At 34.6% G+C, this 12,492-nt stretch overlaps 1 protein-coding gene across 17 annotated transcripts in view; it reads right to left on the bottom strand.

Annotated features, from left to right (window-relative positions):
- ERC2 (ELKS/RAB6-interacting/CAST family member 2) overlaps window positions 1-12,492 on the bottom strand; it is a 369,674-nt gene that overhangs the window by 112,946 nt on the left and 244,236 nt on the right. For all 17 annotated transcript variants that reach the window (XR_011905070.1, XR_011905073.1, XR_011905076.1 and 14 more), the window contains one exon: window positions 9,546-9,693. Coding sequence is in view for 1 of the 17 variants with exons in the window: in XM_072347008.1 (XP_072203109.1) it covers window positions 9,546-9,693 (148 nt within the window). In the remaining 16 variants the exon portion in view is untranslated. The remainder of the gene's footprint in view (window positions 1-9,545; window positions 9,694-12,492) is intronic.

Genomic DNA, 12,492 nt, shown 5'->3' with positions numbered 1-12,492 from the left:
CTTTCTAAGCATCACTATACCACCTTGGCTGAGAGCATCTTCATGTGTCTTACAGTATAAATTTCATCCATAGATCAAGAGGTAGATTCATTTGAATAGGAACTGCATGGACCCTGTAGGGGTATCATTTCACATTTTTAAACACTATTTTCCTCACAGCTGGGATAATTCCATTTTTTCCATCCTGATTAAGAAGACAGAAGTATTGACCTGTATGAATTTTAGTCACAAATTTGCTGATTTTGCCACAAGGCCAACTCACCCTGAATCATCATTTACTTGTTTGCCTTAATATTCAAAGAGGAAGTCCCTTTGAACAATAGTGGAGAAGATGGAGAATTAATAAACAAACAGTAATGCACTTACTGTAAACACTGTAATATGCTGCGTCTTTGGGGACGCTCCTAAGATTTTACCAGTTTACTTTCTTATCAATGAACAGCCTTACATTTCCTACCTTTCAACTGTATCCCATAAAAGAATGCAAAAGTTAAACAAGATGATATATGCAATCCTAAAAGTGTCCCTTATAATGAGGTGTTGGGGATTAGATGTGTCATGGGATAAGAACTGTAAATGAATGATGTCATCTTTCTAATTTGGTGCTGAAATATAAATAAACCACTTCTAATGTTTCCTCATTTTGGATGCCAGATTGCAGTAAAACGTGCACAAAGAAAGTGTTAATGCTGCAGTAGGCTGCCTTTAGTTGTTCTGCTCAGGAAGCAAAATACATAAGGAATGCAAAATGGAAAAATGAAAAGTTGATTTTGCTTTCAACTCAGAAGATCATCAAACTGTGCACACATGACTTTTTATTCTTATTCATTTGTTAAAATGATGCTAAATATATATTTTTTTCTTAATAGCTTTTTCTCTCTATTTGTTAGTGCTTCACAATGGTAACTCATATGATTTTCAGGTTCTCTTTCTTTTTACTTTGGCTGCTGTCAAGGAGTCCTTTAAAAGTGAACTGCATTTTTCAAATATGCTTACCTATCACTTATTGAGTACAAAATATGGGATGATTTCAAACTTTTCCAAGTAGAATTTCTAAGGATAAGTAGGAGGATTTCTGGAGGAGAAACAAAACTAAAGGCACCCAAAAAATTAACAGTAACAGTAAAATCCTTTTCATGTCCTTCTAAGTAAAACTCTGTACTATTACTTCCATCTGCTTCCCTTGCTAATTCTTTTAATGGTTAGTAGGCAATGAAATGTCAGGTATATTTTCATATGAGGAAGAAATTAATTAACCACACTGGAACTCATTCAGGACTCCAGGGCTTCACACCCCTACACATAGTTATAAGCACACGCATCAAAACATAGAAAGGGAGTTTTATTCACTGTATGTTTTAGGAGAGTGGCTCATCAGACAGAGAGTAACTGCCCCTGATCACAGTCCTATATCAACATATTAGATCATCCCTTCAGTGCTGATTGAGGAGGAAACGTACGACCTGCTAACTTGATAATGCTGCGATTTCCTGCATCATCTTCAGCATACTTGAAAATTTCAAGTTCAAAAACATACAAGATTTTTTGCTTGTATTACTTTTGAAACAGATTCCCAAATATGACTTTAAAGGTTTGTCTGGAAACTGAGACTTGGAATTTGCAATTCACAAAAACTGTACACACATTTAAGTTGTGTCAGATCTAATCCGCATCATCTGTTATTCTACATGAATTACACCACAACATGTGTTGTGTAGTTTCCAAATGTATCAATGCAAATTATTTAATATTCTGTGAATTAAGAAATCATTCTTTCTTACATTCTTAACTTCAAATCCATTGATACAGAAAATGACACAGATTACACTACAGTTTCCTGAAACCTCTTTGTCAATTGCTATACCAAACAGAATATTGGAGAATATTCATTTGCAAAACTTTTGTTATCTTTCAATAATTTCATTATTTGCTTTAATTTATGATACTATTCCATGTTTAATATTTTCTAATCTAAGCTTCACTGCACACCATATCTTCTCTTGTGCTCATTATAATTTTTCTTCCAAAAGACAGCAAATTTGTTTTGCAATCTGTACTGGCGATGTGGACTACTTTAAATGAAAACAGAGAATAAGCTTAAGTCAGCAACACATGAATAGAAATGATCTGTTGGAAGTCACAGGCTTCTTTTTTCTGTAATTGAATTTCTTCAATCTCAGCAATTGTGTTGTTATCACAATTCAGAGATACACATTTAATTTGTCCTATTGTCCAGCATATTGACCTATGACTTTCGGTTTATAAATATTATGTTTTCATGTGTGCTTATGTACACACACACACATTTGTATACTAATTTATGTACATAAATGAATTATTTCTTTGCCAGTGAAATATAACGAAGATCCATAACTGCTTGGGCTATTTCACAATTTGAGCTCTTTCTTACAAATTAAAACCAGTTTCACTTGTGGCTGAAAAAGTGATGAGCTGTAGCACAGGTTGGATTTCTGAAATTAGAAGCGCTGTGATACACAGACATGTGGAGAAATACGGGACAGGTCACCCATTTGACTTCAGGAGGAGGTTGGTTCTCAGCAGGCTCAAACATTTTCTTGAGACTGAGGTTTCCAAATGTCTTATTTCATTTCCTTTTACAATCCCAATGGATGTGCATTGCATTCTAAGACAGACACTGACAGCATAATCCTAAATTCTTTCTTTGGCATGAATCTGAAATAATTTAACATAAATTAGTATGCGAGGTTGAATCTATGAAATCCAGCAGTTTAGGGTACGTTTCCTGTATGGGACGCATCTGATACAAAAGCAATTAAAAGTCAAGGAATATAACTATTTCTTTCCACCTTTCCACCTTTCAGCATGTGTCAGTTAGTTTATGGACCTTTATCTGAAGTTAATGGTAAACTAAAACAGAGAAGCTCCATTCATCACATGCTGAAAAGGAACATCTCTAACAACAAAATTATCATTAGCCTTTTTTGAAAAAGCCTGATGAACACCAGGCCAACACCCAAGAAGGAACCAGTTTTAATTAGGATTCATATAAGGAGTGAAAATAAAAGTAAACCTGTGAAATGCAACAACATAAACCGCATCTCCTAGAGGCAAAGTATACCCTTAATAGTTTTAGCCTGAGTAATTTCTTCAGGATATTTTTTGTTGTTGTTGTTTGGTTGTTGTTTTGTTTTAAATTTATTACCATGTTCAATAAATGTTGCATATATTTAGGGAAAAAAAAAATAAAGGAAGAAAAAAAAGAAAAAGAGGAATGATAGAGCTATTAGAAGTGGCTTAAATGTAGGTGCACAGGTATATTAACCCGTGGGGCTCAAAACAGTTGTCTTTGATCATCCAGTATCACCACTTGCTTAGCTGTCAAGGTCATGAATGGTATGTGTAACTGAATTTCTTACCCACTTACCAAGAAATTTATGATCAGGCTCTGTACAAAAACTGACAGATATTTCTTGTCCTTCTAAAATTCTGTAGAGTTTAAGTAAGGATCTACAGAAGTGAAATGAAAGTCTTTGATTGACTGGCAACAGACTCAATAGCTTAACAACAATCTGTAACTGTAAAACTATAATATTAAAACCATCTTTAAAAAAAATACTTTAGCAAGGTGGCAAAAGGCAGCTATGCTTTGATCTGTCATCTGGATCAAGTTAACAAAGAAACTCTCACGAATGAGGTTCAAATGAGGAAAAATAGTAATATTTGTTGCTCTGGGATATAGTTGTAATGCTATTCAATAGCTATCACTTTTCTTTGGATTTTCTACTCAATCTCTCTTCACTAAATGGAATTTGAAACATTTCTAGAATACTCACTTTCAATTCAGAAGGATTTTGCCCTATATAATACAGGAAGGAGACACATATAAGGCCTACAAATCATCCTGGGAAGATCCTACAGTGTAATTATTAAAGCATGAAAATCAAAACCAAGAGAATCAAGTTCTAGCGTTGATTCTGCAATGAGCTTTGAAATCTTCAACATTCCAAAACCTCTATTTCCTGTAATCTCACTATTTGAAAATTATCCTTCAACAAAGAACCTTGACATCTTCTTTTTCAATGTTTCATTCTATTTTAGCTGATAAACAATTTAATTTTAGTATTTTCCCCTTAATACAAGTCTTAAATTGTTACAAATATCTGACAGTTTTCAATTCAATATCATTTTTGTTTTTCTTTCTTTGCTTATGCACTGAGTTCTTATACAGTGAGAAAATACCAATAGAAAAAAAAAAAATGCAAAGAATATGTTTGCAAGCACACACCAGCAACAAAAAGATAACAAGAGTGTTATACTGTGGTAACTCAGAATTCCAGATGCTAGAAAACTACCACAATCATAACCATATGGGTATTAGCATGCATCACTATGGAGTAGGGCTATGCTTTACTGAGAGTTTTAATTAGGCATTTTCTTTTTATAACATCACCTATCTCTACATTCCTATTCTTAACTATATTTGAACTTTTATTTATATTATTATTATTATTTTCTGCTTTGTTTTCTTCCATTTAATTTCTTTCCCTGATAAAATTCCAAACAGGTATTATTTTCCTGGTATAGTGCATGACTTGTTTTGGAAAGTGCGAGAGATGGGATGCATGTAGGTTAAAAACGTGCGTTATGGGTTAGTGGAGAAAAATGTGGTCAATTCATACTTAAATATTTTTTCTATTCTTTTGTTCTCATTCATGCTGTGACTGTCGCATATGAAGTTAAGAACACAGTAATGTCTGGAAAAGCGTTTCTTTTAAACTTTCTTCTATCTACATCTAGTTATGTATTAAATTTCATTCATGTGTGTCATGGATGTTTAATGTGAAAATCTTACAGTTCTCATCATCTGTGAAGTACATGTAGCCAGAACCCTTGTTCTTCAGGCCCTGTCTGCACTCCCTGGTTTCACTGTACAAAAAGAAATTTTCCAAGCTTTCAGGAAATCCTTCCTCCTAGATGAAACACAACCGCAAACACTGACCAAATCAGATGCTCGGACTCCTATGCATAAAAATTAGGCACAAAAATGAGTGCCAGGAAAGGTTGGAAGCTTAATAATTTTAATTATTTTTCTGATGGTATCACACAGTGAAGTAATGTGATACATTACGGATACTAGATATAGTATTAGACTAAATGGAGCCTGAGTGGCATAAAATAAATGGATGGTCATGAGAAGACAAAAAGCACAAAATCCCACCTATTTATCTGCCCAGAAGTAACTAAGAGAACAATCTATCTGTTTACAATTAAGACAAATAATAGATGAAGAGCAGCTTTCAATATATATCTTGACAAAGACTTCAGGCTGATAGAGTTTACTGTGAGCATAAAAACTCTACATTTATTTCAAATTTATTATTAATTACAGTACTATTTAAATGATATTAACAGCCATTAGACCTGATGTTTTGGAAGATTACAGGATTTAAGTGACTTATGCTGTGAGAAGTCAGGGCTCATAGTAAGCCTCCCTCTTCATGAGCTGAAGGATAATAGCCTTCTCACAAACACCAGCTGGGATATCAGATGCTTGGCAGCATGAGAAGAGGCAGCAGTTTCAAGTGCCAAGCAGACCTTTATCTGGAGTACTAAGAGAAAACTTGTACTTTCCTTGCACTTGTGATTGAAGTTGTGTTGATTTGAATATGGTCCCTCTGCCTTCTCTGTTGTGGTCCCTGCATTTAGAGTTAGTGCATTTGAAGTTCTGTGAATTAAAAGTATGGCTTGAAGCACAGGAAATATCTTGTAATAATACAGCATACAAAGTAATGTATCGGCTAAAGTCATGCCAAAAGTATTTGTCTGAGTTCTACTACTAAACCTAGTAATTACACAGAAGTATGTAAGAACACAGACACAAAGAAGTGGGTTTAAAAGCATAATTAAAGCTCTGCAACAGCAGCTGCCTGAGGACATCTCTGGCCAGGTCCCACTAAAAGCAGACAAACAGCATGAGAAGGTAGAGTTCTCTGGTGGCTTGTTGCTCATTTTGTTTTTACTTTGGGTTTTTGTTCATTTGTTTGTGTACTAAAACAGGAAACAACTCATTGTAAAAATACTTTCCCATAATTTTTAAACACCAGACATGAATCAGAAACTTTAGTAGCAAAGCTGAACTTCTGAAACTACAATTACATGGTTTGTAACACTGATATCTGAATGTCAGAAAAGTTCATTTCATTGTAATTTTTGCAATTCTACAGAATCACAAGAGTCACAGGGGTTGGAACAGACCTCTGGGGATCATCTAATCTAAACCCCTGCTAAAGCAGGTTCTCTACAGCAGGACACACAGGAAAAGACCCAGGCACAAGTTCTTGGATATCTCCAGAGAAGGAACACCACAACCTCCCTGGGCAAATCCAGCTCTCCAGTTTCTAAAGTTTGTATCTTAAACAAAAATCCAGCCTAAATTGAAATTACATTTCTTCTAGTAGTATGCAATAAAAATAAATAAAATAAAAAATCTATTACGGTGATGGTATGTAGGAATATGAACCAATTTATCTAAAAGGAAAAATAAAACTTGCAGTTTCGTCATTCCTAAGCGCTTGACGTCACCACCACAATACCACATAAGCTCTATTCCTAATGTTCTTAACCAGAACAATACATGTAATGTAACATGCTGCCTTCAATTCCATTTCTCTCCTTTGCTCTTGAAAGCTTCTTTTGAAATATCTGTAAGTTCATTAGTCAGAAATACTCTGATGTATCGCATACAGGAGGAATTTGTTGAGAAACTGTGGTTACACAGATTTTTTAAATTCCTTGATTGTTTCTCACCGTTTTTTGTTTTTTTTTTTTCATTAGCAATATGCTTATGTGATGAAATACAGCCATGAACTAATAGACTGGAGAACACTGCCAAACACCAACTTTGCCTCTGGCCAGAGTATTCTGTACACCTGCAGTTCTGAAAATGCTGAACTGGTTTCTAGTTTCATGTTTTGGGAAGAAAAATAAAATGCTTTCAAGGAGTTAGAAGACCTCGCATTTTGGCAAACTCCACTTACATTTTTGGCTCAATATCCCAAAAGTAAAAAGAGGCAACTGGGAAATTTCCTTGCAGTATTCAAGTTCAGAATGAATCAGTAACACAGCAGTGTATTATGCTCCTACAAAAATCTCTTGAGATGTTCTAAAAATGGGCTTTAAGCTAATTGTTTCATGAAGGATTGCATCACTACACAAATTTCTCTAAAAATAGCTGCCTCAATATTCTCCAAAGGAATCTTGGCCGGGGTGATTATAAACACTGTGTAATCACTCAGCCAAGCCCGTGTGGTGATCTTGTTTAATGCTGTATTACTGAAAGGTCTTTTAAAGCTACTAAAAAGTTCCGTGGCTTTCCAAATACAGCATTTGGTGTATGAATCAAAACAATTCCAGTGGCTCTGTCTTACTGGGAGCGTATTACTATACTTGCATGTATTTAAAACACAACACAGTAGATAATTTACTGAAAGATTGCAGCTCCTAAATTCAACTTAAATCGTTGCAATTAAATATGCACATCTTATGCAAATGTGTTTGCATCACAGAGGTCAGTATCATTAACAGCAATTTTACAGGTGACTGCGATACAGGGAAGTTTCCAAGGTTATCAAAACATATTCTGATGAAAACTGTAAAAATAAGCCATTACCAATGCACTTATTCACCCTAGAAATAATAAGTCATTCTTAAACTCGTGCAGCCACAACCTATGACAAGACTGCTATATTTATCAACACAATAATATTTTGGTCTTTCATATATGTGTAAACATGTAGTTTTATATTTAAAGTAAATAACACATTCTTCTGTTCTCCTACAGAGGCAACATATTTCATTGTTAAGATTATTCTTTGCATTTTTCAGTGAGAAGAGTTACAAATTACACCAAAATCTTCTAAAAGGCCAGAAAATTAGAACAGGAAAAAAATGCTGCAGTTGGTCATTCATCGAAGTTCTAGCTCTTTGATAAAAGTGCATCAGAAATAGATTAGGAATAATCTCTCAAAGCAACTGAGAAGCAGAGTGATGATATCACACAGCATGAAATCTGACATTTTTTCCCATCATGACAATCACAGCAAGGAAGAATAGCACTTACAAACCTTGCTCTTGAATTCACGTGTGAAAGATGTGGGGTTTAACAGTGCTTCTCTCCAAAGGGATTAAAGAAGCATGAATGATCTCTACAACTCCTCCTATCAGATAATCGTGTAATAAAGTGGTGACCTAGTTAAACTACATTCCTATTCCTGGTGTCTCTCTCTCTTTTTTTTTTTTTTTCAGTGTCTGAGATAAAAGAGATTATTTTGGCATTAATTTAATCTAGTGAAATAGCATTACTGAAGATCTTTATCACTATAAATAATGGAGGTATTTGAAGTATTTGGTTGCAATTCTAGCTGAAATTATCACACACACACTGTCTCTCTGGCAATCCCCTGACCGAACAAAGTTATGATAGTTTTGAGCACATCTCAATAATATCTTGATGATTATTAAAAAAAAAAAAAAAAAAAAAAAAGTAAAATGAACAAACAACAACAAAAAAACCACAAAACATTTGAGAACTTAAAGGATAATCAGCAATTTCCAAATAACCTCACAGAAAGCCTGAAGCCTTCTGAAAAATAAACCCACAATTATTCAACATAGAAGATTAGAAAGCGTCAACAGAGTGTACAGATCTTGCTTGACTGTGAAGAGCATCTGTTCTTTTCTGTTGCACATAACAAAGCCAGTGGGAAGCTGTACAAGGGGAGGGGAAACGGGAGTGTAATATATGTAGGTTGACATGCAGATAATGCCTCCTATTTGTTTCCATGTAAACTACAACAGATCCAAAGAGCACAATAACACTATTTGATAGAGAGAATTCTCAGCTACAGAATGTTGTATTTTCAACATAGGTACCACCATTTGCTTTGCATTTTTGCAAGTCATGAACAAGAGCTTGCATGCTGCATTTGTAAATGTCTGTGCAAGTGCAGGTGACTCATTGTCACCATTGCTAAGGTGCACCACCAACCACCTCACTGTCCTTACATCCACTGTTTTGTCTCCATCAATCTTCAGCAAGCATCAATGAATGTCAGTGGGTGCCATTTTCTCTGCATGGAAGAATTCAATGACATCCCTTTGCTTGATACCCTATTCCATGTCAGATGCCATTTTGTCAGACTGCCCCTATGCCATCTGCCACACAGCAACAAAACATAACAGAATACTGGCAGAAATGTTCATCCTCTACTGCCACCCACCAACATCTGCCTCTGACATCATGGGCCAACTTAATAAAATAGGAGGAATTACTTTTGGAGCAGCCCTTGAAATAAGAACCTGTCAAACATTCAGCTAAATACTTAGCAACCAAAGAGAAGCAACACAGAAGTATTTACATTTAGCATCTCCTACTTACCACAATTGCCGGCACATATCAGACCTGGTTTGAGGACTTTGAATACAATGTTAGAAGAAAATAGTACAAGTGAAAATAATGTCACTTCTCAGTTTCCACAAAAGTATGAAAATTAGTTTCTCCCCACCTGCTGTTTTAACTGATGCACTAATCTGTCCTTCTCTCTTTTAAGAGCCATTACTTCCTCTTGTGTCTTCTTTTTCTTTGAAGCAGACAGTTCAAGCAAGGCAATGTTTGCATCCTTTTCACTAATTGCAGCAAGCAGTGCTTCCTGTCTGATAAAATAAAATGATAAACATTACATTCTTCATAAAACAGAACAAAAATGCTACACAAAATGCTTCTTTCATCCACAAGAGCAAAAAGAAATTAACTTTATTCATTTTGTCATAGTCTATATATTTTTAAGAACATTTATCTCAGTGGCTTTCTTTTTATTCTGACGTGACATCTAATAATTATTTGAATTGCTTGGATCTAAAAAATCTTTGTTGCTTGTTTGTTGTTGTTATTTATTCATTTATTTACTCACTTACTTACCTGAGTTCTAGAATATCCTAAATAAATCTGTTGTGAACTATTCCAATTGTAACAACTGAATCATAAAAGCAAAGTGATAAAAAACTTCAGTTGCCTTGTTTATTTGGGAGCCCATAAGACTCAGTAGAAAAATCTCTGAACATCTTCCACTCATTTACACAGATGTTTTCCTACGAATTTATTACTATTACAGCACTGAGACATATAGAATTACACTGAAGCCAGGAGGGTCACACTGTAGTTTGTGAAGCCAGATGACAAAAGTAATTTCAACAACATATTATTTGGAAACACAAATCTTATTATTTCTTATGCTCTAAAATGCTCATGTTGGTAGTGTCACAATCTGTCCCTTGTTTTCTTAAATAAATGAATTATTCAATTTCTGCAGTGCATTTGATGGCAGACTATGACTTATCAGCCAAGAAAAAGCACATAATACTTAATAGGTTTTAGAATATGTTATGGCCTATGCCTTTTTTGAGAACTACATAAGATCAATCATTAAAAAATAAACACGGATAAATGAGCCATAAATTAACTTTAGGTTCCAACTGCTAATAAATGTAAGAATATGGCTCATGAACTTCATACATCCAAGGTGAGCTAAAAGTTTGGAATTCTTGCAATCCTTCTGCTTGCCAGTAATAATGTCAAGAAAGCTATTTCACTTTTATTTCAAAATTCCTAATGTATTAATGTAAATATTTAAAGGACAATATTTCTGATGGAGTCAAAGGAAAACAAGGCATTTATTTTACTCTCCAAGTTATGAGATGTGGATCAATTCTAGATAAACAGTTGCATTTTATTCATACACTTAAATAGTCTCATTTATTATTCTGTCATTTTTACTCTAATCATGGTTAAAGGATGTTTAAAAGAGGATGCCATAAGTCTCCAGCAGACTTAATTTAAATAAAAACATCTCATTTAGAATAGCAGATATTAAGAAAAAAAATACTTTAAGGAGTCACATATCTATAGGGTTACTCTGAAACAAGATGTAGGTATTTTACTTTCTGTAGACCTCAAAGTAATGCATAAAGGATGCTGTATGGTAATTCATACCAGACTGTCAACATTTTTCATGTTTTGTGCTCAAATAAATTGTCGATTCCATAAAGCTTTCATTAAAATCTTAACTTCTTAATGCACTGAAATAAAAGAAAGCAGATGCACTACTCTATGAAATCATTTCTCTCAAGCTGCAGAAAGTAGGGAATTTATTCACCACAGAAAATCTAAATATACCCCCTTCTTGGCATCTGTCTTAAATGGAAGGAAAAATGTAACACAAATTCAACTTTTTCTTTTTTTTTCCTTCTTTTTATTTTTTCTTTTTTCTCAACAGTATATTTTCTGTACAAGCCTCTGTTTTTCTGTTTTAGAAATGTGCCCAGTCTCATCAGGCAGGTTCTTTTGGGAGTGGTAGGGGCGATAACAGAACATTTCCAACAGAAAGGGTTGGTAACAGGAATGCTGTGACTTTAAATCCAAAGAAATAGGAGGTTGCTCTATTACATAAAATACTCATCTAAATTAAATAAGGTTAGGTTAGTTCATCTACTTTTATCTGACAGTATTATAATCACAATTAATGATGATTCAGCTTTCAGCTTTGTTCTCTGGTTTACAAGGTACATAAGACAAAGATTCGCTCTGTCTGCAATCAAAATATATAAGATTTGGTTGTAATCTTTCACTCATGGTAATCATTGCTGTAAAGTAGGCACCCTCTGCTAAATAGCAAAATATAAATTGGCTTATTCCAAATTATAATAAATATCTCTAATTAATTATCAATTTTAAGATGTACCTGCTTAATATCTGAAGATGTATGCTTACCAGCTGAAGGCACTGAAGGGTTATGAAAGCCCATCAGAAGTTATTATTATTATTATTATTTTTGTAAGACAATATTTTGTTGAAACCTAGCAATTGTTTTTCTCAACTGCCATGTGGTTGACAGGATAATTCCATTCAGTACACAGCTATTTGTAAAACACTGAATAGTTGCACTATCGAGACAATCAAAGACCAGAATCCAACCCCCAGCACATACAGACAGTTGAATCAGCTACCAGTATTTCATACTATTGGTCACTGTGTTTTTTAATTTTTATCTTTACAACAAATCTAAATGAAGTTAGGAGGTCTTAAATCTACAAATGTTTACTGAAGACTGCATAAGAACACAAGGATGGGGATTTGTACTTCCACCGCAATGTGGAACAATGAATACATCCACACAGATGGGCAGGTGAACACACACAGTCTGTGTTTTTGAAGCCTCATGAATGCATGTCAGCTTCAGTTCAGAAGCTGTAAAGCTTCATTTATCTAAGACACAAGGCATTTTAGCTTGGGCATAGTGCCACACAACAGGCTAGTGGTTTCCAGACTGGAACTGGCTCACATCATACAGTATGTTCAGAGCGCGGGCAGAGGGAGCTTTCATCTGTCTGCACCTGTCTGCACAGACATTCTCCTGGAGCATGTTGGCACATTATCTGTGTTTATAAACATGGATA

Source organism: Excalfactoria chinensis, chromosome 12, assembly GCF_039878825.1.
Source record: "Excalfactoria chinensis isolate bCotChi1 chromosome 12, bCotChi1.hap2, whole genome shotgun sequence".
Lineage (NCBI taxonomy): Eukaryota > Metazoa > Chordata > Aves > Galliformes > Phasianidae > Excalfactoria > Excalfactoria chinensis.
The sequence above is the reverse complement of the archived record's forward strand: the minus strand, read 5'-3'. Positions and strand labels throughout refer to the sequence as shown.